The 27,249-nt window shown below is 50.0% G+C and overlaps 9 protein-coding genes across 9 annotated transcripts; 6 read left to right on the top strand and 3 right to left on the bottom strand.

The window, feature by feature from the left end:
* Positions 1 to 39: 39 nt before the first annotated feature.
* Positions 40 to 1,898, top strand: LAJ45_04200 (uncharacterized protein; the record flags this gene model as incomplete). The annotated part of the gene is made up of 6 exons (XM_046113781.1): positions 40 to 151; positions 232 to 450; positions 524 to 634; positions 684 to 1,444; positions 1,501 to 1,740; positions 1,797 to 1,898. 6 exons carry the CDS (start codon positions 40 to 42, stop codon positions 1,896 to 1,898), a joined length of 1,545 nt encoding a protein of 514 aa, XP_045972883.1.
* A 3,471-nt stretch (positions 1,899 to 5,369) lies between these two features.
* LAJ45_04199 (uncharacterized protein) lies at positions 5,370 to 7,073 on the bottom strand (the record flags this gene model as incomplete). The annotated part of the gene is made up of 3 exons (XM_046113780.1): positions 5,370 to 6,480; positions 6,538 to 6,703; positions 6,770 to 7,073. 3 exons carry the CDS (start codon positions 7,071 to 7,073, stop codon positions 5,370 to 5,372), a joined length of 1,581 nt encoding a protein of 526 aa, XP_045972882.1.
* A 1,237-nt stretch (positions 7,074 to 8,310) lies between these two features.
* LAJ45_04198 (uncharacterized protein) lies at positions 8,311 to 10,242 on the bottom strand (the record flags this gene model as incomplete). The annotated part of the gene is made up of 7 exons (XM_046113779.1): positions 8,311 to 8,518; positions 8,591 to 9,000; positions 9,062 to 9,283; positions 9,347 to 9,696; positions 9,770 to 9,905; positions 9,966 to 10,021; positions 10,107 to 10,242. 7 exons carry the CDS (start codon positions 10,240 to 10,242, stop codon positions 8,311 to 8,313), a joined length of 1,518 nt encoding a protein of 505 aa, XP_045972881.1.
* Positions 10,243 to 12,945: 2,703 nt separating this feature from the next.
* Positions 12,946 to 13,741, top strand: LAJ45_04197 (uncharacterized protein; the record flags this gene model as incomplete). Its single annotated transcript, XM_046113778.1, has 4 exons — positions 12,946 to 13,156; positions 13,209 to 13,304; positions 13,356 to 13,454; positions 13,518 to 13,741. 4 exons carry the CDS (start codon positions 12,946 to 12,948, stop codon positions 13,739 to 13,741), a joined length of 630 nt encoding a protein of 209 aa, XP_045972880.1.
* Positions 13,742 to 15,064: 1,323 nt separating this feature from the next.
* LAJ45_04196 (uncharacterized protein) lies at positions 15,065 to 16,711 on the top strand (the record flags this gene model as incomplete). The annotated part of the gene is made up of 6 exons (XM_046113777.1): positions 15,065 to 15,263; positions 15,339 to 15,457; positions 15,531 to 15,602; positions 15,702 to 15,872; positions 15,933 to 16,274; positions 16,355 to 16,711. 6 exons carry the CDS (start codon positions 15,065 to 15,067, stop codon positions 16,709 to 16,711), a joined length of 1,260 nt encoding a protein of 419 aa, XP_045972879.1.
* Positions 16,712 to 17,430: 719 nt separating this feature from the next.
* On the bottom strand, positions 17,431 to 18,754 carry LAJ45_04195 (uncharacterized protein; the record flags this gene model as incomplete). Its single annotated transcript, XM_046113776.1, has 4 exons — positions 17,431 to 17,940; positions 18,012 to 18,071; positions 18,136 to 18,371; positions 18,478 to 18,754. 4 exons carry the CDS (start codon positions 18,752 to 18,754, stop codon positions 17,431 to 17,433), a joined length of 1,083 nt encoding a protein of 360 aa, XP_045972878.1.
* A 438-nt stretch (positions 18,755 to 19,192) lies between these two features.
* Positions 19,193 to 20,923, top strand: LAJ45_04194 (uncharacterized protein; the record flags this gene model as incomplete). The annotated part of the gene is made up of 8 exons (XM_046113775.1): positions 19,193 to 19,341; positions 19,402 to 19,415; positions 19,493 to 19,555; positions 19,674 to 19,768; positions 19,852 to 19,943; positions 20,013 to 20,154; positions 20,251 to 20,753; positions 20,833 to 20,923. The coding sequence occupies 8 exons, from the start codon at positions 19,193 to 19,195 to the stop codon at positions 20,921 to 20,923; spliced, it is 1,149 nt and encodes a 382-aa protein (XP_045972877.1).
* A 517-nt stretch (positions 20,924 to 21,440) lies between these two features.
* LAJ45_04193 (uncharacterized protein) lies at positions 21,441 to 22,555 on the top strand (the record flags this gene model as incomplete). Its single annotated transcript, XM_046113774.1, has 2 exons — positions 21,441 to 21,692; positions 21,758 to 22,555. 2 exons carry the CDS (start codon positions 21,441 to 21,443, stop codon positions 22,553 to 22,555), a joined length of 1,050 nt encoding a protein of 349 aa, XP_045972876.1.
* A 1,613-nt stretch (positions 22,556 to 24,168) lies between these two features.
* Positions 24,169 to 27,134, top strand: LAJ45_04192 (uncharacterized protein; the record flags this gene model as incomplete). The annotated part of the gene is made up of 11 exons (XM_046113773.1): positions 24,169 to 24,489; positions 24,572 to 24,631; positions 24,727 to 24,841; positions 24,904 to 25,172; positions 25,233 to 25,409; positions 25,478 to 25,968; positions 26,046 to 26,347; positions 26,426 to 26,499; positions 26,554 to 26,674; positions 26,760 to 26,858; positions 27,052 to 27,134. The coding sequence occupies 11 exons, from the start codon at positions 24,169 to 24,171 to the stop codon at positions 27,132 to 27,134; spliced, it is 2,112 nt and encodes a 703-aa protein (XP_045972875.1).
* Between the last annotated feature and the right edge of the window lie 115 nt (positions 27,135 to 27,249).

The following is a 27,249-nucleotide window of genomic DNA, read 5'->3' as shown; positions in this document are numbered from 1 at the left end:
CAGTAGCTGTGGTGCATAAATAGAAATATCGTGTCAATTATGAGCCCTACACTAGTTATCAAGCGGCCTCCCGCTACTACAACCACTTCCCCAAAGGCTGTTAAAAACAACAAGCCAGCTGCAGTGGTCGCCGCGACGTCCTATGGCTGTGGTCCGAGCTCCTTTCTCTCTTTCTCCCCTCCTCCCCCACTACACACATTTTTAACGCGTGCATACGGAAAAAACAAACAGACCATATCAAGAGCCTTCTACAAAGCGGACAAGGAACAAAAGCTTACTACTCGGGCGCTACCCGCGTCGCTTTCGACTCCGTCAGAACTACGGCGCAGACATGTGTAAAGTGCGAGTGCAAGTTTTTGGTCACGAGGACCTTCTTGTGTATGCAATGCCCGAACACTCACTGTCCGCAGGACGCGAAGGAGCACTCGAAGGATATGGGGCACGTATTTGGTGAGTGGTATTGTTTCCGCGCCGGCGCCAGGGGCAGCGCGCTACTGGTACTGATTGTGGATTTGGTGTGTAGGTATTGATTCGAGAAGCGGCCATGTTTACTGCTTCCTCTGCGAGGACTTTATTTATGACCCGACTCTAGAGGAAATCCGAATAGAACGAGAGGCATCCGTTGAAGGACATTGCAAGTTACCCCCATCCTCACCCTAACAACCTTCTAACACAGCCAACAGCGCGCAAACGCCGCCGAATAGACGATCACAAGCCCACCCCCGAAGACGTCAAATACATAGAATCCAATACAAATGCCGCGCCCTGTCGCGCAACTGGCCTCCGCGGCTTTCTCAACATGGGGTCCACTTGCTTCATGAGCGTCGTCCTCCAATCCCTTATCCACAACCCTCTCGTACGCAACTTTTATCTCTCGGACGGACATAAAAAGGAGTGCACGCAGATAAACTGCATGTCCTGCGCTATGGACGAAGTGTTTTCAGAGTTTTTTGCTACGGATAAAGTAGATGGATTTGGCCCTGTGAACCTCCTCACGACATCGTGGAAATGTGAGCAAACTCTCGCTGGCTACCAGCAGCAGGATGCACACGAGTATTTGCAATTTCTTCTGAACCAGCTCCACGTGACGAATGGGGGGAATAGCGACACCAAGGAGGACCCATGCAAGTGTATCATCCATAAGAGTTTCTATGGGAAGCTTCAGAGCGATGTTACGTGTTCCGGATGCTCGAATGTTACGACTGCGTATGATCCGGTCATGGATCTATCACTGGATCTGCGGATCAAGTCGAAGAAGAAAGCGGTCACGGCAGAAGGAGAGCCAACGATGCAGACACTACAGGAATGTCTAGAGCGCTTTACGAGCAGCGAGAAACTAGGCGTTGATGGATATAACTGCGAACATTGTAAAAGCGCGCAGGAAACCGCAACGAAACAGTTGACGGTGAAGCAGCTCCCGCCAGTGCTATGTATACAACTCAAAGTACCCCCCCCCCCCCACTGCAGCAAGGCCATAAACGTAAACTTACAAACCTATAGCGGTTCGAACACTCCTCAACCGGATCTTCGAAAATTGATACAAAGATACGTTTCCCGATGCAGCTTGATATGACACCATACACCACGCGCGCACGCCGGAAAAACCCCAAGGCGACAGCGGACGGTGCGAGTAAAGGCAAGACAAGCGGGTTGTACATGTATGATTTGTTAAGCGTGGTACAGCACCATGGACAGATTAGCTCGGGACACTATGTGAGCTATTCAAGAGAGAACGGTCAGGTCAGTACATACTTTAGTCATCTCCAATATTTCCAAGGGTGCTGATAAGGGAATAGTGGTTTCAATTCAACGACAGTGTCGTCACATTAGCGACAGAGAAAGAAGTGTTGGGCGTGCAGGCGTATCTGCTATTTTATATTGTCCGGAACCTTAGTTGAGGTCCGGTGAAAACCCAGTGCAGGAGTCATAATGGGAAACGGACATGGCTGAGAAGCAGGCGTAATCATATGGAGTTTTTTTTCTTTTCCTCCCCCCCCCCCCCCCCCCTTTTCTTTTCTTTCTTTGGATCCTTACTCTATTCTTAATTCTACAGGGAGACCTTTTTTTTGTTCATAAGACCGGCTTGTTTTCTTTTTCTTTTTTCTATCTTTCATTCTTCTCTTAACTACAGGCGTCGAGGACTTACTTATTCTTACTCTTATTTCTTATTCTATTGTTGATTATTAGGGTGGAATAACTATCACTATCTCAGTTGTTAAGGTATGAACACACAACGAGTGAGAAAGCATGAGAGACGATTTCTAGAAGATAACAATTCTTGGCAACATGCTATCATTGGCTCCGCTGTATACGTCGCAAATCCAGTAGATGAGGCTAGCAAAATTTCTAGGTCTATATCTCATAGTTGGAAAACACCATAGACACTACTCCAGGTTGAGGACTGGTCTTTGCTATCATCTAAAGTAGACAGAACGGATTACGCTCGAGTGATATCCCATGATCTAAATTAGCCTTTGGCCGTGGGAGGCGCCCCTTCCTTCCCTGGGGCTAGCAAAAATGTCCAGCTAATGAGAGAATTCTTGGCAAAAGTCAGAGTTTAGTTCGGAACAGAATATCTTTTATCTGATATTCTCGGTAATCAATGTTGTCAACTTTGTTTTCAACTCAAAAAGAGGGTCCAACACTATATTCAACGAGTTTTTAATTTTTGTGGCCTGCTCTCGGTGGCGGGGGGGTTGTCGACGTCCTGTCCCGGTGCGATCCCTATAGTATTCTTAAGTCCGACCTCACACCCAAATTACATAAAGCCCAACTCTCGCTGCAAAGTTACCTAACACCGGCGGTAACGGTAGAGTACAGAAGACTAAGAAAATAGGGGACAAAAAAGAATTATTGGGTCATGAAAGGAGATTGAGATTTGTGTGCCGTGAGTCCGGCGGGATTGGAGTTGAGGCTACAATTATCACGATTCGAATAGCTGAGTTGGCAATTATTCTAGCTCCCAAAATATCTACATCCAATCTTAAACCCGACAGCGGAAGCCTTACGAAGCATTTGGCTAGAAAGATGGATTTCAAAACTGCCAAGCCAGGTTATTGATAGGGCTTGGCATCCGAGTGATTTATTATGACCTAGAAACTTGTGCTTGGTATTCCCCTGTAGCCCACATGTGCACTTAGCAGGAACTCATCTTCTGTTATAGATATTATGGATCTTCAATGTTTCTATTATTGGGAGTGTTCACTCCGTGTGGTGTTTTCTCTAGTCATTTTCAGATGTAATAGGAAGGATAGCAGAGTTTTTTTTAGAGGGCAAACATTACCTCGCAGAGCTAAAGCCATGCATATGCCCCAGAAGAACCCAACTTATCACCCCGGAAAAGCCACCGTTATATATCACCCGGCTCGAGGTCGGTTACCCAGGAAGTCCCATCATCGGCTCCCGAGGAAGTGGGAACTAACGAAATTTTGGTAATTTTTAATCATTGAAGCTACCAATCACTCTGAAAAGGGGCTATTCGCGTTGGTGGTAGGGGTGAATGTTCGCTGGTTACAAGAAGTAAGGGAAGAAGGGGGGTGGGGTAGGTGGGGAGGGCTTGGGCAACTGGGTTGGGAGTAGGATTTAGAGGAGCAAGCCCCTTCTACTACATGCTATCTACCGTACCACTTGCATGCTACCCGTTATTCTTTACGAACTACACCCACATATAAGAGTTAACACACAAAACACAGCACGCTGCACTTCTAATCCGAGAATATGCCGGGCAGTAATATCCATAAATAAAAGAGCCTTTCTACTATATATATATATCAAGCTGTCGAAATTTCCTGAATGGCCGGTCACTAATCATACTTAAGACGCTTGCTCTTAGGGGTCTAGATCACGTATCTCTACCCTCTTTGTCGGGTTAGAGGTGGGAGCCGTCACGATTCAATCCATCAGCCTTTCTCAGAGCACTTCCGTAAATCCAAAAGGCCCGTAAGCTAACACTTCATCTGTGTCCTCTGGTATTCTAAGGATGCGATCCCGGTGCTTGTTTTAATCGTAGCCCCCGCTCCTTATGCGCTCATTTTGCCGTCCGCCTCCACAAATACCGGTAGCTTTGCCGAAGAATGAGTGGGGTTCTTATACGGGTGTTTTTCACCTCGCCTCTCCGAAGCTTCGCCCGGGTCGATCGGACTTCTCTAGGAATGTTTACCGAAATGAATGCCTTGAACTTATCCCCGGTATACGGAAATGTATTTTCAAGTGGATTTAATTCCAATATATAATGCCTATCGCCCCATTTGTTAAGGTCTCTTGGGCCTCAAGATATATCTCTGCGTGTCCCCGGGGGGGGGGGGGGGGGGGGGGTCTCTATAGGGACTCACAAGTCTGGGCCTGGAGTTATGAGCGGTAAACCTCCCCGTTGTCCTAATATATGCTGCACTCAAAATTCGGAGCCCGCCGTCAGGCTCAATTAAAATGTGCGTGAATAAGTCTTCGGAATTGGAACTGCATGCTCGGTTGGGTTGCTTGCGCGTTACGCTTAGCATAGGATATCACTCGGTTGCCAATTAATTTATCTGAGACAAGATTTTCTCGACTAAGATTGCAAATCCAAGTCTTACAACAAGCTCTGGTGGCCAAGTTGGTAAGGCGCAGCACTAGTAATGCTGAGATCCTCGGTTCAACTCCGAGTCAGAGCACTTTCTTTTGTTCCAGGATACTACGGTAAAGCTTATAACTGTTTTGATTCTGTTACTGACTATGCTGATATTCAAAAAGAGCTTTTTTCTCTCTTGCCGCTGAGAGAAACACGCAATCCAAAAATTTGGCATTGGAAGAGAGATCATTGTATCTTGATGGGTATTATTTATATTTATTCTTCCTGAATAAGTGCTTGCACTATCTCGAACCCTATCGTACATGCAACCGGGGCCTCTGCATCAATACTTCTCACCCTTGATACAAAGTGAAAGACATTGCGGGGCTACGGAAACTCCAGCCCCTAGGGCCCGTCCCCATTCCTCAATTCTTCTTATCCTGAGCGCGGCTAAAGGAAAGTAAAGACAAGTAATACTAAAAATTGACAGCAACCCGATAAAACAGAAATGATATCAGTGCGTTGCGCAAACGTATAAAGAAAAAAATGGATATAAAAAAAAGCAAACCCCGCGCCAGATCCTAAATTGCCTGAGTGACCTGGCAGAAAAAAAATGCAGCAGGAAACAAAGATAAGAAAATGAAAAGAGAGAAAAATATGCCGATGCGAATCGAAGTAGCGTCCCCTAGGATATAATGGAAAAGGCAACAAATGGAAAAAAAAAAAAAAAAAATAAAGCTATAATCCTCCCTAGTAAAAAGAATGAAATAATAAATCTCGTCCCATCTTCACTGAGTAACGTCAAGATATATGCATAATAAGCCTATTCGACGCCCCAGTCTTCATCCCATGCACCCACACGGGTCTTCCGGGGCCTCTCGTAAACACCATAATCGTCCTCATATTCGAGGACCGTCTCCACATCATCATCATCCAGTGCTTCGATAGACATATCTGTGGAGTATATCTTCTCTGTCAATGTATATGCAGCCCCCGTCACAGCCCTGCTAGCAATTTTGGCTGCAATGGAAAACATCAGCCCTGCAATATATGATGACGGCTTGATTACAACCAAATTTGCAATGCTGACACCTCCAGATAGCATTATTTGAGAGGCGGAGCGTGTCAGTCGTGGTTTCGTAGTAGTTGAGATTGGGTCGAAGCGATGTGGCGGGATGTTTCGAGGAGGCGTGGAGACCGATTCTGACCAGTTTTCCTCGGACTGGGAGTCAGAGCCGGACCAGAGACTTGGTGTTGATGCGTTTGAGGGAGTGAGTGAGTCTTGTGAAAGGTTGGTGTACATTCTGGGCTCGGTTCTTACGTCTATGAGTGATGTCGCGCGCTCTCGACGTTTGGCGATACGTATTTCCTGTGATTGGATCTTTGACTGCCGTTTGGTAGTAGGGCTCGTAGGACGGCTCGGGGATGGTGTGGAAGTGCGTGATGATCTCGTACTGATTGTTGAGAATGTATTTGTGTCGGTACTGAAGTTTGGGGTCTTGAAACCATTCCACTCCATCATCGGATCAACAGATGATGGAACAGCTCTCTCTTTGTGTGAAACATCTTCTTGTGAGATATCGACTAGTGTCTTTGTCGCATCTTCCTTTAATTCCTCGATCTTTGCGGGGGGTGATTCCAGCCCACCCAAAATACCGGCCTCCTCCTCCTCCTCCTCTTCTTCTGCCACAAGCTCCTTCTTCTCAAACCCCTGTACCGATATCTCCTCGACCTCTCCCAAGTCGGCCAGTTCAGCCACCTTGCTTGGCCGTCTCCAAACCTTTGAGGGCTGTAATGTCCCAAATATTTCTGCCTCCCTACTCACACAATTCTCCCCCGTTCTTTGGAAAGGGCAGGCGGTTACTTCGTATGCTAGTATTTTCACCAATACACCGCTGAATTCAATGGCTTTCACGGCCGGAGCGTCTTCTGGTCTAACAAAATCTATCAGCATTCAGCCCTCACTACTAAAAGCAGTATCGGTGACAAACTCAAGAATCTCTAGCCTCCAAAAACTCCCAGGACGGATTTGGAGACAGAATGTCCCCCGCCCATCCACATTCCAGCATTGACTACGTGAAAGCACTGGCCGCAATGCTGAACCAGACTGCAAGAATGCAATGTCATGAGGAATAGTTTTATATATTCTAATAGGGCCTGATAAAATCAGCTCCCAGCTCTTTCCACCACCACCAAGACGGGTTATTTAAGGAGCAAACATACCCGACGCGATGGTCCTCTCCGCTGGACTCGTCCATGGCAAGAGCCTTCCCCCAGAACTCACAGCACTAAAGCTCACAATCTTCGCACTCGAGTGCGCAAACAACAAATCAATATTCTGGGCGCTCGCAGCAGCGGCACCGCTTGGCGTAGTAGAGGAGGCTCTGGCACATTGCTCGGAGGTTGATGAGGAACTCCCTCCCTTTTCAAAGCCGGCACCGAGACGTACAGGTACCGACGCGACTCGTCTGGGGCCTCGCGGGCCGGGCGTGAACTTTCGCTGGGAGGGCGATGATATTTGCATCATTGTGGGCTAACTATTTCATACGGTTTCCCGGACTGCAAGAGTAAGAGGAAACGTAGCACCGAAGCACAGTAAAGAGCTCGAGATGCTTGGAACTCGAAGGGACGGGTTCCGAGGAGTCACGGGATCACGAACGCTTGATATGGGTCCGAGAACGTGACTTAGAGCGCGATGAAAAGAAGGAAGAGCTCAAAGTCTCAAGAGAGAGTGTGTGTCGGTCAGTCACGAATAGAGAACTGAGATTTCAAGCAGTTGGAAAAAACAAAAACAATAGATAGACAAAAATAGGGACCACGAGAAAACCTGAAGAGGATAAATTGTGAAAAAGGGAAATTAAAAAGACGGGAATGAGCGGTGGACAGTGGGAGGTCTTAACAGAGGAAAACGCGATTGTAAGTGTAGGTAGGGGAGGGGGAATTAATTTAGGGGAAAGTCTTGGACGGATATCACTCAGGGCAATCGTTTGCCTAACCGTGAAGAGCGGGCGGTTATCAAACACATGGGCGTTTGTCTCATCCCCTGTCAAGTCAATAATCTCCCCACTGTTATCACATCGTGAGGTGAGAATAAGGAAAGTGGGATGAGGTGAGATGCAGTTACCCCTCTGTTTGCTTCACAAATGTCAAAATCGCCATGCATCCTCCCATTAGCATTCCTTTCATGGATGGCATTGTCATATGCTGTTTGTTCGAAGCGCTGCAGGGTGCAGTCGCAATTTTTACAGGGGCAGCGTTCAAGATGGGATGGAACGTTAGGTACATGACCTAATCGGCAAGACCCGAAGTGCGCAACTGGAACTCTGCAAGATGATGGTTGCAACCAAAGCTTGAAGCCTCCAAAAAGAAGCTGAAGCTCTTATGCACCTTATGCAAGGCCGGGGCGTCGCTAGAATACTCGCTAACTGTCTGCTGTATGTAGCCTGTAGGGAACCCGAACACCCCACACATACACAACGCTTACCCCTCATATCCCCTGCAAACCCACAAAACACGATTCGATTGAGAAGAAAAAATATATAAAAACTTCAAACCCCACTTTACGTGCTACACAGAGGATATGGTATGAACAAGCTTGTGATATTTCAAGAGAGGAAAACAAAAAAAACATAGGGAAAAAATACAAAGACGCTCCCATATCACCCAACCTCCCATACAGGTCTCTTCGCTAATCTAAGAAAAACACCCACCCAAACCTTTTGAATCGCCCCACGTCCCTCTATTCACGCAACAGATTAAATGGTTTATGCGTGGATAGGTTTCGAGTAGGCAGCCATGGCAGCCTCTTTGAAAGCCTCAGAGAGGGTAGGGTGAGCGTGACTTGTGCGACCAATGTCTTCTGAAGATGCACCGTATTCAAGAGCCAAAACACCTTCTGCAATCATCTCACCAGCGTTGGGTCCAATGATGTGGATTCCCAGAATCCTGTCGGTCTCCTTGTCTGTGATAAACCTGTAGAAGAAAGGAAAATATTAGCAACAAATCTCCGATACAATAAAGTTAATAATCGCATGATATACTCACTTAACCATTCCTTCAGTATCCAAGTTGGTCTTGGCTCTAGAGTTGGCGCTAAATGGGAAGCTTCCAATGTTGTAGGGCTTTCCAGTGGCCTTAACCTCCTGCTCGGTCTGTCCAACCCAGGCAGCTTCAGGGTGGGTGTACATGACGCTAGGAATGGCGCCGTAGTTAACGTGTCCGTGTCCCTTGCTGATGTACTCAACCGCTGCGATACCCTCCTCCTCGGCCTTGTGCGCCAGCATAGCTCCAAAAGTGACATCTCCGATTACGCGGATGTGGGGAATCTTGGTGCGGTATTCCTGGTCAATGACAATACGGCCTCTCTCGTCGGTTTCGATACCAACGTTCTCGAGACCAAGGCCGGAGGTGTAGGGTCTACGGCCGATAGCGACAAGGACAACGTCGGCATCGAGCTGCGAAACCGGCGATTAGCTTAGGTTTATGCAAATATACTAACTATAGTCTTAAGCCTACCTGCTCCTCCTTTCCACCCTTCGCAGCCTCAATCTTGATCTTAATGTCATCGGCGTTGACATCGCCACCGAGAACCTTAGTGTTGAGCTTGAACTTCATGCCCTGCTTTGAGAGAATCTTCTGCATGGTCTTGGCCATATCAGCATCCATACCTGGGCCACCGATAGCGCCCAAGTATTCAACCACGGTAACCTCAGCACCCAATCGTGACCACACAGATCCCTAAACCTCGCTATCAGCCATACTCTCCCCCGCTAAAAGATTTGCCAGAAATTGGATACGAACCATCTCGAGTCCAATGATACCACCTCCGATAACGATCATTTTCTTAGGCACCTCTGTGAGCGCAATCGCACCTGTGCTGGTAACAACTCTCTTCTCATCGATTTCGAGTCCTGGGAATGGTGTAGCCTCTGATCCAGTGGCGATGATGATGTTCTTTGCGCGGTATGTCTGAGCTTCTCCACCATCGAGAGGATTCACCTTGATTTCGTTTTCGCCGGTGAGGGTACCGGTTCCCTTGATATAGTCGACGCCGTTCTTCTTGAAAAGATACTCGATACCCTTTGTAAGACCGGAGACGGAGGTTTCCTTTGCCTTCATCATTTGTGTAAGGTTGAGCTTAACACCCTCGACTGCATGAGGTCAGCATTTCAGCTCCTAACTCCGAAATAAAAAGACGGGATATCGCATAATAGGTATACGAACCATCAATACCACGGTTCTTTACATCGTGTAGGATCTGGTGGTAGATATGCGAATTGTTGAGTAGCGACTTTGAAGGGATACATCCCACATTCAAACATGTTCCACCCAGAGCACCACGCTTCTCAATGCAAGCAGTCTATAAAACCCGCCGTTAACCCCTACAAACTCCGTATAATCTGTAATCGGTAACTCTTACCTTCAATCCCTCCTGAGCAGCCTTGATGGCCGCAACGTATCCTCCAGGACCGCCACCTATATAAAACCTCATCCGTCAGCTCAGCTATTCCCAGCATACCATTTCCTCCAAGCACCTATCGTAGGAATATGCTGCACATACCAATGACAATTACATCATGTTCGGGAGTCTCAGAGGCGAATCCTCTGCGGGGAACAAGGTAGAAGGCGGAGGGGGCGCCTGAGTTCAAGGGCCGGAGTAATGAGCGGGACTGTCGGGGAATAAACGACTTCAACATGACTGCCCAGAGAGATTGAATCTAAAAGATATCTCTGAAATTGATGAAAGTGATGAGGATGGAGTAGAAGGGTAAGAGTAGAACGGTAAAACAAATCTTCCTAGGAAAGAGGAAGGAGAAGAGGCTTTTTTTGAAGTGTGAGTGAAGAAACCCGGAGTTCAAGTTTCTCACTTAGCGAATGGGGCCTCTTGGGCGGAACCTCCACAGACCGGGTAAGGACTCTTGGCAACTACGATAGCCGGTGTCCGCGTGCCACCACAGAAATAATACGGAATCCCCAACAAATTACTCAGCGGGGCCATACAGGAGCGCCACGATAAATTTCCATCAGTTCCGAAGGGCTGGGGTCCAGTCGTTCGTTGACAATTAAACCCCGTTGACAAATTCGGGTTTCTGCCTCGGTAGCGGACCGAAAGATACGCAATTGGTGATAACTCGAATCTTCATGAAGCTGCTTCTCTGTCCCAAGGGGTCGGATCGATTTCATATCGTACCATGGAAAGGCGTTAACCCCGTCCCCCACCACTTACTCATCCACGTGCACCTGAGAAGGTCCAATTGGAGGGGTAAATTGCCATTGAAACATCTCTTATGCCGTTTCTACCCATCATCAAAAGGCATCTGCTTCGGGGGTGTGCCTGAATCAGCACTAGCCACTATAAAACCCTTTAAGGGACTCCACACTTGCCACTTTTCGTGAGTCAGATGGATCATATCGCGTCACTCGCACAATCCAGGTCTTGAAGGGTTCGTGTTTTCAAGAGGTGAAGCTTTGATAGTGACGTCATGAGTTAAATTTTGAAAAGGTTTCCAGAGTACATACCTGGTCATGAGCCAAGATCGAGTAGAGGTGTCATCTCGATGCCCTATGGAGTCTCTATGGAATTGAACTAGGGGACTCACATACATGTAGTTAGGGTTTCCTCAGTCTCGCTTATCCCTGTGTAATAAAAACAACTATATAATACTTAGGCTTCTCTACCCGAATTATAAATACTTCTTACAAAAGGTAATGGGATAATAATACCCCGAGCAGCTCTTATAATAAATTAATATTATAGCCAACTACATCGAAATTAAACATGACTATTTATAGAAAGCTAATAATTAACGATATTCCTCACATTGAGTGGGCGAATCAAGTTCTGGCAGTTCTGGAATACCAGTTAACGACTCATGGTCGACTTGTGCTTGATTGTTGCAGATATATTCTGACACCTCACATCGATATAAGAATGTCCAGCTTACATCTTAGATCATTTGCGTACAGTTTGAAGCGCGTGGGAAGTAGCCTTTCCTTCAGTTCTGACAGAATGTTCCATAACATTATTACCCGTCCATATGGAGCCTACAATGATGAAATATACCCCAATATGCCTAGGAATGTTTGTGAATCACGGCCACTCAGTCTTTTGAGAGACCACCAAGTTGGGCTCTGGTTTGCACTACATGTAATTACACATTGTACAACGTAGGCGTATGAAATTGTGTAGATGTACTACTTGTACAGCTTACATGTCACCCTGATTACATATATAACATACTTGTACTCAGCTAAAGCCCATTCGTGAGTGACGCGTTTCGCAGATTACTACATGTAAGTTACATGTCTGATGTGTACATGTATGTCTATTAGCGAAAAGGTCGAATTCTGTCACCCATATAGTTTACGAAATCTGTCCTCTACATATTTGTCTTCCGATATTTATTTATAATTATTTATTACCTGATTAAGCTCTTATGACGGCGTTGTTGGGTCATCTCCAGAAAACCCCAAAATGGCCAATTGAACGAAGCTACTGCATGCAATCAATATTAAACAAAAAAAAAATTTGAACGAAGCTAGTAATTCGAAGTTACATGATGACGTTACAATCATATTAATCACCGGCGATGATGGTCTGCGCTCTTCTGAGCAAAAGCCCTTTGAAAGTGCAAGTACACTAGTCTAAAGAAGTGTGGTCCGTGGTATCAACGTTGCGACGAAGTTGTCTGACAAATGAATAAGTAATGTACCCAGAGGTGCCGGAAAGTAATGCAACGACTCAATTTACTACTCACGATTTCAACCACATGCAACCCAACTTTGACTTTAACGAAGTAGCGATATATAGTATATAAAGTAAAGAGAGTATGAAGAATTCATCAATCACATCAAAATGAAAGAAATTACATGTAAGGTGGTTGCGAATTCACTAAGACCTCACCCTATATTTCCAAGCCGTTGCATCACTTTTGGGTACCCCTGGGTACATAGAGGACAAGACAGATCACAGGGGCGCAGTACTCTCCAGTAGCTACTACGTAGTCTTTGTCGTCGCCTATTTATATATTGCGTCTCTCTCTTCTCCTTTCTTTTCGTCATCATCATCAATACACTTCGATCCGGCGCAATCTGATCAAATCTTGTTATTTTCCTACAAAACCTCCGAGATGATCGTCGCGGCTGGTCATCCGAACACAGAATATCACTCGACCTCTCTTTACAACCTAAAAGTAGTACGCTAAATCTACTAATTGCGCAATTATCAAATCAACGACTAAACACCTCGAGACATGAGGTAATCAATACGACATTGCCCAACGAAGAAAAGAGGGAGTCTATGTGTATAAAAGGCTGCATATCCCTCCATCTGGAAAAGAAACCCGCCAACATCCAATTGCAAATACAACGCAACAGATCTAACAAGTCCCAATTCCAAAATGCTTCTCAAGAACATCATTTTGCTTGTTGGGGGGGTGTTCGCGGCCTCAGCCTACGGGCAAGACTCGAAGAGCGAGTCTATCGCTCTTGGAAACGGTCTTGCACCGTCAATGCAACCCTCCAAGCCTCATAAGAGACTTCACACCAGGGAGTTTTTCCCTGTAGTAAACTTCGGGGCCTCTGGGCCTCCATCAACTCGCTGGGCTCCTGGTTTGTCTCTTCACTCCTCCTCATCAAAGCCCTTAAAACTGACCAAACACAGTGAATAAGCCCACAGGGTCCCAGCTCCAAACCAGGGAGTTTTTCCCCGCGGTTGACTACGGAGCATCAGGGCCTCCACCAAAACACTGGGATCCTGGTTTGTTCACTCTCCCACTACTTTATAGTCCGCAGCGCTGACCAAATGCAGCCAGTAGACGCGCCGCTAGCGCTCCAATCACCCCCCCGTCCCCCCCGTCCCCCCCGTCCCCCCCGGCCCCCCCGGCCCCGTTAGTCTCTGAGCCGCCAGGTATGTCTCAGCCTATCCCCCGCTCTTTATCTCTTGTTGTGCATGTATACTGACCAACCGTAGTTGTCCTCTCGGAATTCGACATTGAACCCCTCGGCGGCCCCGCTTACACTTATCGTCAGTGGGAGACCCCGAAGATGACTCCCGAGGAGGAGGCCGACCGTGAAACGTGGAAGGATGGCCCACCACATACTCCGGGCGAGTTTGAGTTCTCGTTGGCTTTTGCTTGGCAGGCTTTCAAAGATTTGCTTTCGTTGTTGCCTATAAAAAGCGCGCTGTCTCCTTGACGAGCCGTTGTTAGATAGGGTGCAGCGATGTAATGGAATAAACAGATACATTCACTCATCCATATGTTCACTCGGATAGATTTTAATAAATTTTTAATAATGTGAATCTTGTAAAATCACTAATATGTCAACTGTGTGGTATCTATATATAAACCTTTGAGTGGCATGATCTTACATGATATTAAAATGCTATAAACTATATGTATAAGTAATCAATAATCATTAAAGTTGATTAATTGAGGGTCAAGGTAGTTATAGTGGAATAAGCATATAGCTTGTGTCTAATTCGATTAAGATAATGAGGTATGACTATTTAAAATTATGTTACTAGATAAAGATTAAAAGCCAACCACGTCAAGCGTGGCCTTAGAAAAAGAGTCAATGCTTTACCGTACCACAAATAAGAAAAGTGTTAATAAGATCGTGTTTTGTATTTAGATAGTGTAAGCTAGGGTATGGTGAATAAAAAAATCCGGATGGCCATATGGGACAACCTGAGCGAGTGATGGGTTGTGACGTGACTTAGGCTGTGGGTGGCGCTGCAATGGTGTATGCTTTTCAACTAAAGGTGTATACTATCCCGTTGATAGAGACTTTCGGTTCTTAGTCCGCAGGTACTACGGGCTCGGTCGATTGAAACCTGGAAAGTATACGCAGTGCTGGTTACTCAATGAAAGTTATATGCATAAAGCTTTGTCCCAATGGAATAAGCTTTTCCCTTAAGCTTCTCGATCTCCAACATAAGCGTACGTACGCGCATGTATGTAGCACTGACTGTAGGGAGCTGTTATTAGTGATAGATGAAGACAGCATATAAAGACAATTAGCTTAGATAAGGCGATAAACATATTAGTAGCTATAACTAGAAATAGGGAAGGGACCGAGACTTAAATAGACATCAGTAACCGCTCTATATACACTGACGGCTCGGTGTTGAGACCCGTGGGCAGTCGAAACAGGCGCATGTGCCGTAATTTCCCTATCCCATAAATATATCCCAATTCCAAGCGAAGCTTCTTTCCAAGTCTGCTAAAAAAAAAACCATTCCAAACTATCATTACTCTCGCCTAGGCCGATCATTGGCTGGTTCGTGGGGGCTAATTTTTGACGTGGTTCCCGCCGTTGCCATAAGCGAGTCTCCCCACCCAGTCGGAACCGCCATAACGACGTCCCCCCCAGCAACACCCCCAACCCCCACCACAGTCCAGTCCAGGATGTATCCGAACCGGAAAAAATCATTACCTCAAAAAAATCCCTACGACGAATGAATGAATGAGGCTCACGAGCGAGCTTCGTTCCATCACTAGAAACACCAAACACACCATGGCCGCCGTCGCCGCCGCCGCCCGCAACACAACTGTCCGCCCGTTCCTCGTGGCTCCACTCCGGCTTCGCCAATGCACTAGGAGGAATGTGCACATCAAGGCAACGCCGTCAACGTCATCCATCGACGGCCCGGTGGACCTGTCGGAGCAGACACAGGCAATCCCGAAGTTGAGCGGAGCGGGGCCCTTCCCGGCTGGTGAGTTGCAGGGCGGTCCATCCTTTCTGCTGGGGTTGTGTGGGGGCGGGAACTAATTGCGCGGTGTGGGTTTAGATGTAAGGTTTGAGGTCCTGGGAGCTCCGTATTCTATGCTGTCGGTAGCTCTACCGGCTTCCTCATTGCTGTACTCGAGGAGAGGAACATTGGTGGGAATCAATGGGCAGACTGAGAATGTGAGGAGTCTTTTGGAGGGGTTGTGACGGGTTTGTGGAAAGTTCTTTATCTGACCGTGTAAACTTGTTGCAGGCAGTCTCAACGTTATCGATTCTGGAGCCCTTCAGAAGGGCAGCTCTACGGGTCCCGTTTCTATACCAGAAAGTATGATAAGGCCCCAATGCTACGGCAACATCTATATCATCCAGTACGAATCGATACTACGACGCAAACAAAAATGCTGATACAAACAACCCTCAACAGATATCCTCCACCACCCCACTCACATGTCTAATATCTACAAACACCCCCCACACCACCTTCGGCATCATAGAGCTCGACGGCAAAGTCGACTGGATGCTGACACAAAACGACGCACTCCTCGCCTGGACCGGCCACTCCATCTCCTCCAAGCCCACCATCAGCCACAAAATGGTAGAGCCCTCCCTCCCTACATCATAGAACCCATAAATCAGTTCCCACTAACAATCCCAGAGTCTGGCCCACTGGGGCAACTCCAAGCTCACCGGCCGCGGCCTCGTCGCCCTTATCGGCCGCGGACAGATCTACCAGGTCACCCTCAAGCCGGGCGAGGAGTACACAATCCACCCCAGCGCCCTCCTCGCATACTCCATGAACGGCCCCTCCCGGCCAGTGCCGTATAGACTCAAGAGCACTTCGCTCCGTCTGCAGATTCCTCGCTTCAACATGATCCGCCGGTTTCTGCCGGAGGTGGAGTTTATCCGGAAGATAAAAGAGTCGGACATGTACAAGACCATTGCCAGAACACTCTTTGGCATCAAGGCCTGGTCACGAAGGACCATCTGGGGCGACAGGGTATGCTTTCCCCCCCTCCATTCTCTTCCCCTACCTTTCTACTTGAGCCGTCCCCGGCGGTGCTGATGCGGTAGGTGTAGCTCTTCCTCCGCTTCCAAGGCCCCAGCACAATCCTTGTGCAGTCACGGACCGCACGCCTCTTCGAGGTCTTCCGCAAGGAGGACTTTAGCGAGCTTGCAGACATCGAGCCTGGCTTGCTTCCGTCGCCGATAGCTACCAAGGCGATTGAAGCGCCCTCTTCCTCCCCATCCTCCTCCCCATCCTCCTCCCCCTCCTCCTCGTCGTCATCGGAAAAGATCACGATCGGCGCGGCGGATGTGTGGCCGGTGGGTGCGTCGAGTGGTAGGCATCCGAGTGCGCTGAAGATTGCGATTGTGACCAAGGATGGGAAGACCGAGTTTCAGGATTCGGACTTTAGGGCTTTTATCAGGTCGTAGGGTAGGCGTGAGGGGTAAGGGTGAAGGGTGAAAGGGGGGAGTGTAATATATTACATAGATTGAAATGGGAAAGGGTTTATAGCTATAGTAAATGTTGGTCTGTGAAGGGTGTTCTAGTGATGTGATGTGACGAGATGTGGTTGTGGGCGGGGTGGTGTCTTGTGGTAATGATTATTTGGTGACTTTCAGAGTAGACGAGAGTCTGAGCGTAAGCCTCCCAGTGATGCAGTATCGAACTTCTCATACCATTGAAACGACGTTACTCAGGATTGGTTTAAAATGAGTTGCCCATCCTAGGCTTCTGTAGGAGCTCCAAGGAGATGATGTAATTATATGTAGCCTACTTCAGAGCTAGGGTTATCATTTTTCACTAACATATTCTAACTCTCTACGTAAGCTTAGATGCAGAATTGAAGAGTGTAGGACGAAATAGTGGAACTGCAGAAGGATTTTACACTTGATAAGCTAGCTAGAATCGATTCTCCGGCCCCCAAGAAACATTTATTTTTGGTTAACATTCGTGATATTCATTCAGCCATGTCGATCAAATCATTTCTGTCCCAAAGCAACGACAGGAACATCACCATCACCAATAATAGTCGATAGCAATTACGGATACTATTCCCCTGATCAACCCATACAGGAAAAGCCAAATTTTATTCTACTATTTCCCGCCCATCCCCGGCAAAGCAAAGCGAAAAAGTAAAACAACACACAACCTAAGCCTCCGCCGGCGGCGCCAACGTAGTCTCCATCCACGCACCCATCTTATTCACGCTCTCATCCCAGTCTAGCAGCCTCTGCTTCATACTCACAATCTGGTCCTTATCGAGCACCTTCGGCTGCACCCACGAGATCCTGGCCACCTCGGCCACCTGGTCAATGCTGCCGCGCACGAGGCCCAAGCTCAGCGCCTTCATGAGCAGATGCTCGACCTCCTCGGGGTAGACGCGCGTCTCCTCCAGGATGGTCGCAAACGACATTGCGCGGTCGTGCGGCGGGCGGCGGAACACGGCCTCCGTCAGAGCAGACAGGCAGATCTTCTCGCGGAGGAATTTGGACTGCTGCTCGAGCAGGGGCTGCTTGGAGAGGTGGCCGGAGAGGCCGTGGAAGCCGGCGAGGTTGCCGGCGTTGAAGGCGAAGAGCAGCTCGCGCAGCCAGGCGTGCTCGGTGTTTTTGAGCGAGTCGAGGATGGGGTGGAGGAGCAGCTCGCCGAAGTTGTAGATGGTCTCGCCGAGGAGGGCGGCGACGGAGAGGTTGTAGGCGCGTTCTTGCTGCTCGGGGTGCTGAGGTCGGAGACGTTGACGCAGGCGAGGTAGAGGAGGGCGTTTTTGTAGTAGGAGGCGAATTCGAGTTTTGCCTGCGGGTGGGTGGGGTGGGCTTGTTAGCTCTATATGTGGCGGGGTGTGGGGGGAGGGAGCTACGTTATAGTAATCGGCGTTCACGCGGTAGAATGAAGCATGGACGACGGACTCGACAGAGTCAAAGGTCTCGAGATGCTTCTCGGCATCATCCAGGGCTTTCCGTGCACCCTCCAGATCTCTCAGGAGCAGCTTCACCCGAGCTACCTCGACCGTGGCATAGACATATGCATCCTTCGAGTCGTCCCGATTCACCTTTTCCGCCAGTGCCGTCAGGAACTCTAGTGCCTCCTGGTTATCTGTAATCCCGCCATCACCATCATCACCATCATCAGTTTTTCTTGTTCTATTCTGTGCAGCGTGCGACTTGTTTGAAGATGGACAGGACAGGACGGACGGACGGACCTTTGCACTGTCTCGACGCCGACAGGCCCAGCGTGACGAGCTTGAGCTGGTTGATCTTGTCCGAGAAGGACAGCACAAAGTTCTTGTAGAGCGGGATGCGCTGGGGCGCGCTGTCGGGGTGCTCAAAGAACTGGAGCAGCACGCCCGTGAGCTGGTGCCACAGCTTGCGCTCCCAGTAGTCCTCAAAGTCGATGAAGAGCGGTTGCAGGCTGGGCGGGGCTACCTCGTCCCGCTGCTGCGTGAGGAACTCGGGAACGGGCTTGGGGTCGATGTCCATGGCTGCTGATGTGGTGGGGATAGAGTTTGATGATGGATTGATTGATTGATTGATGGAGCACAGTCAGTGGGGTGGTGGTGGGTGGGTGAGGTAGTGCGTGGATGGGATGGGATAGGATGGGATAGGATAGAATAGGTGGGTAGTTGTAGTTGTGATCTCTATCATTTACATCTTGGTGGGATGGATTCACACAGCAACCAACCCAACCAGTGAGCCCTGACCCTGGCCTGCTTGTTCCCCCCCCCCCCCGATGAGTAAGCGGAGCAACCACCCACATCACGTGGTGGGGCCGCACCTCCACCCTGACCGACGACCACCCACATATCCCGCCTACCGGCCTTTCAGTTTTCCTGTAAAAGGCCGCCGCCCCGACCCCCAATTCCTTTTCCCTTAACCCTCTCTCCACTCATTTTTTTTCTTGCACACCTCAACAACAATATGCAGAGGTGCCTGTTTTCCGCTGTGCCACGGAGCTCGTGGGCGCCGGCCGTTGGCCCGCGCATGATGCTGGCGACAAAGAGGGCCATCCACGATATCGCAATCACGAGAACCGGGAAGCCGATCATTCGCCAGCCGTCCGGCGGGAGGTGAGTATCCTACTTGCGGTGTGTCTACGGGTGGCCGGGTGCTAACGGTGGGGAGTATAGGTCTTCGATTGGAGGTTCGTTGTTTAACACCTGGATCATTCTATATGGCGGGCAGGTAGGCGGGGGGATGCTAATTGAGTTCGGAGGACAGGCCACACTGTCACTGTTTTCGGAGCGTCTGGATTCCTCGGGAGATATATTGTCAACAAACTCGGTATGACCACCCTGGTTGGAGTCGTGGAGTGGAGTGGAGTAGAAGGGAGGGGCAGGGCAGGGCGGGATATCGGGGGTATGGGTATGGGTATGGGGCTGACTGGACGGCGGGAGGATAGCTAATTCCGGGTGCACGGTTGTGATCCCGTACCGCGAGGAGATGACGAAGCGCCATTTGAAGGTCACCGGGGATTTGGGGAAGGTTGTGTTTATAGTGAGTGTTTCCTGCGCCGTGGATACCGGGAGTGGAATGGGATAGTTGGGATGGATATTGATATGTGGGGGTGGGGGGTGTAGGAGTTTGATCTGAGAAACACCCCGTCGATTGAGGAGAGCGTGAGGCATTCGGATATCGTCTTTAACTTGATCGGCCGTGACTACACCACCAAGTATGTTTTTCGCTACTATCTACTTACTGCTTGATTATGAGGGCTGGTGGCTGACGGTGACTGTGTTAGGAACTTCACATACGAGGACGTCCACGTCGAAGGGACCCAGCGCATCGCCGAGGCAGTCGCAAAATACGACGTCGACCGCTTCATCCAAGTCTCCTCCTACAACGCCGACCCCAAGTCGCCCTCCAAGTTCTACGCCACCAAGGTATGCTTTCCCCCCATGCACCCCCCCCCCCCTCCATACACAATCCCCCCCCACATACATTCCCGCACTCCACCTCTACTAACCCCCCACCTGTAGGGCCGCGCGGAAGAAGACGCACGCCTCATCTTCCCTGAAACCACGATCGTGCGCCCCTCCCCCATGTTCGGCTTCGAAGACCGCCTCCTCCTCAAGCTCGCCAGCGTCACCAACCTCTTCACCGCCAACAACATGGCCCAGCGCTTCCGCCCCGTGCACGTCACCGACGTCGGCAAAGCCCTTCAGGCCATCGCCTACGACGACAACACGGCCGGCCAGACCTTCGAGCTCTTCGGCCCGCAGGAGTACTCCATGGCCGAGCTGGCGCACATTGTCGACCGCGACATCATCCACAACCGGCGCCACGTCAACCTCCCCAAGCCCGTGCTGAAGGGCATTGCGCGCGCGCTCGACTATGTGTGGTGGCCCACGATCGCGCCGGATGAGGTGGAGCGCGAGTTTATCGACCAGAAGATCGACCCGGCCGCGAGGACGTTTGAGGATTTGGGTATTACGCCGGAGAATGTGGATGATATTGCGTATCAGTATACTAGACACTTCCGGTATGTGTATTCCTGTTTTGCGTGTAGGGGGAGCTGGGTTGTGTTTGGTGGGATGTTTGCTAATGATGGTGGGGGATAGTCCGGCGTCGTACTATGATCTGCCGCCAATGACGGAGAAGGAGAAGAGGGAGGAGAGGAAGTATCTGCACGTGGAGCACGACCTTGTCTAGAGCCCCTGCTGCCCCCTCTAACTTCACCTCCGTGCCCAGTGCTTTTTGTTTCTTTAGGTTTTTTTGTGGATATATATATATCAAGTGTGGTTTGTTGTTCAGACAGAACAGTAGAGTGCAGTACGTATGGCTTGCTCAGTAGATTGTGTATATACGGCATCAAGCGTATTACGCTGAAATCGATTCTTTTTTTTCTTTTTCTATTTTTTTTAGTTTCTTTTTTTTTTACGCAACTCCTTTGCATGTAGATCTTTTTTCATGCTGTCGTGATCATTACCAGTAGTGGGTGGGTGGGAGAGGGGAAATGATTGTTTAGTAGGTTCTGCAGCTCTGTAGCTCCCTCCGGCTTGTGATGCCGACAGACAGCTGGATGATTACGCGACTCCCACGCGCAGAGTCAGAGTTACCTCGGGTACAATTAGTGATAGATAATCACAAATAGGGGAGAATACCCTGTGTCTCTGTGTATGCCAGCTGCAGTCAGTCAGTGATACATATAACAGCTTGTGTAGCTCCCATGCTCGCACGCAGACTCGCATCCAGAGCTCTCACAGCAGCAGCAACAGCACTCCCCACACTCGCACCCATCACCCCGCCAACCACACCCACAACCACACCTCCACACCGCCGTAGCAGCAGCACAATGGTCGAACCCAAGCACCCGCACGACGCCTTCCTCACCGCCCAGCTCGCCTCCCTCCCCGCCCTGCCAGCCACCGAACGTCTCTCGCCATCCGTAATCCGCATCCTCGGCCACAACCCTGGAAAGGTCTCTCTCCCCCAATCTCCACCCCACCCCACCCCACCCCACCCCACTACTAACACACAATGCAGTTCACCCTCCAAGGCACAAACACCTACCTCCTCGGCACCGGCCCCACGCGCATCCTCCTCGACACCGCCGCCGGCAGCCCCCTCTGGCACAGCACCCTCCTCACCGTGCTCGCCGACGAGGCCGCAACAGTGCCCACATGCCTCATCACGCACCACCACGGCGACCACACCGGCGGCATCCCCGCGCTGCTCTCCTCCTCCCCCGACACAGAGGTGTACAAACACACACCCGCGCCCACCCATCTTCCAATCGCCGACGGGCAGGTGTTCAGCGTGCCCGGCGCGACACTGACAGCGGTGCACACGCCCGGCCATACGGCCGACCACATGTGTTTCCACCTCGCGGAGGAGAACGCCGTGTTCACGGGCGACACGGTGTTGGGCCATGGGACGACGGTGTTTGAGGACCTGGGCGCATATGTGGGGTCGCTGCAGCGGCTGATAGGGTTGGGGGCGAAGCGGGCGTATCCGGCGCATGGCGCGGTGATTGAGGATTTGGGGGGGCGGGTGGCGGCGTATTTGAAGCATCGGGAGGGGAGGGAGGCGCAGGTGCTGAACGTGCTGAAGAAGCGGCAGGAGAGGAGCAAGTTGGCGGGGTTGTGGGGTGGGAGTGAGGGGGTGACGGCGGGGGAGGTGGTGGCGGAGGTTTATCGCGGGTTGGAGGGGGATTTGGTGAAGGCCGCGGAGAGAGGGGTGGTGCAGGTGCTAGAGAAGGTGAAGGGGGAAGGTGGGGTGAGGTGCGAGGAGGATGGGGAGGTGAAGAGGTGGTTTGTTATAGAGAAGCCGCCAAGGTTGTAAAGGTGTCTAGGTAGTAATGAATATATAGGTAGAAGTATCCTTTTGGTTCTGGTGATATTAATAGTAGAGGTTTTATAACGAGGGTCAATGATGGTCTGACTGGTAATGATTGCTGTGAGCAAATATGGGAAACCCTAGCCCTATAAACAACGATAATAGTGTCCCGGCCGCCCGCTGGCCTATGTAGCCACCTCCGGCCCCCGCACCTCACTTTCCGTATGCGGCAGTGGAATCTAATATTACAGCAACTATTTGGGTGTCAGAGCCCAGCTAGTAGCGATTTGTATCGCCGAACCTACCGGCAGGGGGGACGTGCCGACACTTCTACATGCAACACCCGACAGCGCCGGTCAGACGAGTATTTATATCCCCCCAACGCCCGCGCAAGCGCCTTGATTGTACGGTCTTTTCGCCATGCCATTTCTGCTACCCCAGCAGTACCGGTAGGGTCCTAGAATTCGGACGGCCGGCCATGGACAGGTAGCGGTGCTCTAGGGGTTACATGCATTAATACCACAACGCTTTTTGCATGCTCGTTTAAATTACTAGCGTTTCTCCCGCTTACTCCGGTCTCGGGGTAGTGTGTTTCATGAAGAAGTTCAAGGTTCGGCCCCGGAGATACTCCTGTTCGGGGGGTTTAGAACGTAGCATCGTTCATGACATTGCTGTTCGGGGGAGGGTATTAAGGTATGGCTGGAGTTTCTTGTCGTTGTGGCTCTGATGGTCGTTGTGGGAAACAACTTGGGAAGTTGGTTCATACATGTATGTAGTTGCTTGTATTGATGACGGGAGGAGAGAGAGTTGTTCTCTCACAAACTTGAGTATAGAGCTTCTTTAGTGACAACTAAGTTACTGGTGCTCTTTAACCACGTATGGCGTATATTCTGAGCTAGTATAGGGACAGGGGCGGGCGAGTCATAGAATATCACTCGCACTGACACCGGTATTCTTTTCACCTAGCTCGACAACGAGACTCTAAGAAGAGGACACGAACACATTAAATAGATATCTATAGGACAACAAGGACCACTCCTCTTGTAAATCAACCAAGTTCATCATCTCCGCCGAACAGAAACCTACAATCTTGGGTTCCACAACGGACCAGTCCATCGAGATAGGAGCATCTGGTTATCACAAATCACCATTTATCTATTATTAACATCGGTAGAGACCTAGACAGGGCGCAGGTATTGCTCTTCAGGTTTCTGAGCTCACTAAAATACCAAGTTCTAGTATATATGTTTAACTCATATGTGACGAAGCTTGGGGTGTCAATGACAATAGTGAATGCCTTCCTAAACGGACCAAACCACGTCTCACAATACCACTAATAAAAAAGCACCACATCAAAAGAACAATATCACAATCCCGGGGCACTATTTATCTACAGTAACTTACCTTCTACTGCGATTTTACCACTAAACTTACATAATGACTCATCACTGACTAATCACCCAACACTACTTGAAGCTCCAGCAAGCACCCCATGCGGCTCCTCCCTGGCGTCATTGTGCCTACAACACCAACCACAACCCCCACCACGACCCCTCCAAGCTCCCCCCAAGCTCCCCCTCAACAGCTCCTCGCAAATCTACCAACCGCTCCATCCCTCGATGCTCTCGGCCAGCATTCTCCGGCCAATTGCGCGGGAAGGGCGTCTCCACCACCACTACCACCACCTTCACCACCTCCTCGCACGACCCACCCTAACCCGCACCTTCGCCTCGACGCAGCAATGGCGCGCCATCAGCACCGAGAAGGAAAAAAAGACACTCGCGGCAGCGGTGGACCAGAAGAAGGCCGCGGCAAAGATGCTGGCGGGCGACGCAAGTAAGAAGACGAATCTGCTGGCGGAGGCGGAGCTCACGACGAAGGAGCAGAGGAAGGCCGATTGGGGCATCATCAAGGAGATGTCAAAGTACCTATGGCCGAAAGTACGGGGTTTTCGTTCTTGCTCCTTGTTTACCCCCCGGTTCTCTTGTAGAGCGTAGTTGTTGAGAAAGGAAATGGTGATAGGACGATCTAGGTGTCAAGGTCCGGGTCGGGCTATCGCTAGGATTGCTAGTAGGCGCAAAGGTATGTTTCTATAGCTACTTGTACTTGTGTAGAGCATAAGGGAGAGTATAGCAAGAGGATGGACTGCGCGGGACTACGATACTGATCCCAATCAGATCCTCAACGTCCAAGTGCCCTTCTTCTTCAAGACCATCGTAGACTCCATGAACGTCGACTTCCTCGCCCTCGGCGGCACCGTGTGGACCACCGCTGGCGCCATCATAGTAGCATGTACGAGCCTCAATCTCCCCTCTCGTACCGCAAAGCTTAAAATAATGTTTTTTAATCTCAAGATGGCCTCACGCGGGTAGGAGCGACGGCGTTCCAGGAGCTCCGAAACGCCATATTTGCCAATGTCGCGCAGAAGGCGATCCGGAAGGTGGCCTGCAACGTTTTTGACCACCTGCTGCGCCTGGACCTGAATTTCCATCTGTCGCGGCAGACGGGAGGGCTGAGTAGGGCGATTGATAGAGGGACGAAGGGGATCAGCTTCTTGCTCACGTCCATGGTGTTTCATATCATTCCCATATTCTTGGAGATATCCATGGTTTGTGGGATATTGGTAGGATTGTCATTGACCCCTCCGGGTAGAGCTCTATGGGAAGATGGCTAAGTGGCAGAGACATATAAATACGGGCCTAGCTTTGCGGCGGTCACGGCGGCGACGATGCTTGCGTATTCGGTCTTTACGATCAAGACAACGTCGTGGAGGACAAAGTTTAGGAAGCAGGCAAATGCCGCTGACAACAAAGCTGCGACTGTGGCAGTTGATTCTCTTATTAACTACGAGGCTGTTAAGGTACGGTATATCTATTCCCTGACCGCCAATTGCTCAAACCCGAGATTGATAGCCATGATGGATGATAGTACTTCAACAACGAGAAATTCGAAGTCGGCCGCTACGACGCTGCGCTGAAGGCCTACGAGAAGGCGTCTATCAAAGTAGCCACATCACTGGCCTTCCTTAATTCCGGCCAAAACATAATCTTCTCCTCCGCGCTCACCGCAATGATGTACCTCGCTTGCCAAGGCGTCGCAGAAGGCAGCTTGACAGTCGGAGACCTTGTGATGGTCAACCAGCTCGTCTTCCAGCTGTCGGTCCCGCTGAACTTTCTAGGCTCGGTATACCGCGAGCTGCGGCAGTCGCTGCTGGACATGGAGACGCTGTTCAACCTGCAGAAGGTCAATGTGGCGGTCAAGGATGCGCCGAATGCGAAGCCGCTCGAGTTTAAGGGCGGGGAGATCGTCTTTGAGAATGTGACCTTTGGGTACCACCCAGATAGGCCGATCTTGAAGAACGTGAGCTTTACGATCCCGGCGGGGAAGAAGACGGCGATTGTGGGGCCTAGCGGTTGCGGGTGAGCCTTTTCTTTTTACCATATTCAAGCGCATAAAGGCAATTGTTGGTTACTGATGGATGATATGTACGGCGCAGTAAATCAACCATCCTGCGCTTGCTATTCCGCTTCTATGATGTGCATGAAGGCAGGATTCTCGTCGACGGTCAGGATATCAGGGATGTGACTATGGAGTCGTTGCGCAAGAGTATCGGTGTCGTACCGCAAGACACTCCACTGTTCAATAACACCATTGAGCATAATATCCGCTACGGCAGAATCGATGCGACGTCCGAGGAGGTCTTATGCGTCTCCAAGAGGGCGAAAATTCATGATATCATCTCCTCTTTCCCAGAGGGCTATCAAACGATGGTCGGGGAGCGTGGCATGATGATCTCAGGTGACTAGCCTGGTCCCCACGATTCCTACTTTTCAAAACTTCTAGAGCTCCCGACTTAACCAAGGAACAATATCACAGGTGGCGAAAAGCAAAGGCTTGCAGTCGCGCGACTTATTTTGAAGGACCCGCCTCTTCTGTTCTTTGATGAAGCTGTGCGTTGCCACTTCCGAGATCCTGATTGTAGCGGCGGACTGATAGGAATGTAGACCTCCGCACTTGATACGCACACGGAACAAGCGCTGCTCAGCAATATAAACTCCATCCTGAAAGAGAAGGAGCGAACCAGCGTGTTTGTTGCGCACCGCCTCCGCACCATCTACGACAGCGGTGAGACTACTCCCCCACATCACGCCAAACACACTCGCAACCTTCCAGAACAGCACACTAAGTTTTAACCCTCTTTTCTCCGTAGATCAAATCATCGTCCTCAAAGACGGTACCGTTGCCGAGAAACCAGGCACTCACGAGCAACTTATTAATTCTGGCGGCGTTTACTCCACCCTTTGGGCAGGTGCGTATTTTCTCTGTTTTTCTTTCGTCTTCCGTCCCTTCCTTTCTGCGGTTTCCCACCTTCTGGCGTGGGGCGGGGTGGCGGGGATGCACGTTGCTTGCTTGCGGGGAAGGCCCCGGGGTTGCCAGCCAGCTGTTTCATGCGTGTTGGGGTTGGGGGACTGCGACTAACGACTAGCGTGTGCGCCTTTTAGCCCAGGAAACGATGCCGACAGTGGAGGATGGCGCAAAGTCGTCGTCTTCTTCCACTTCTTCGACCACAACGTCGATGCGCTGAGTTAATTCTCCCGGTTGTTGAATTTTTCCAACCTCCTTCTTCTACCACCCCCGTTATCTTTTTCGTTATTCTTTCGTCTTTTCTTCCATCCTTGAGCCTCCTCGTTTCTATGCGT

This window comes from Morchella importuna, assembly GCF_003444635.1.
Source record: "Morchella importuna strain M04M26 chromosome Unknown Morimp01GS010, whole genome shotgun sequence".
NCBI lineage: Eukaryota > Fungi > Ascomycota > Pezizomycetes > Pezizales > Morchellaceae > Morchella > Morchella importuna.
The sequence above is the reverse complement of the archived record's forward strand: the minus strand, read 5'-3'. Positions and strand labels throughout refer to the sequence as shown.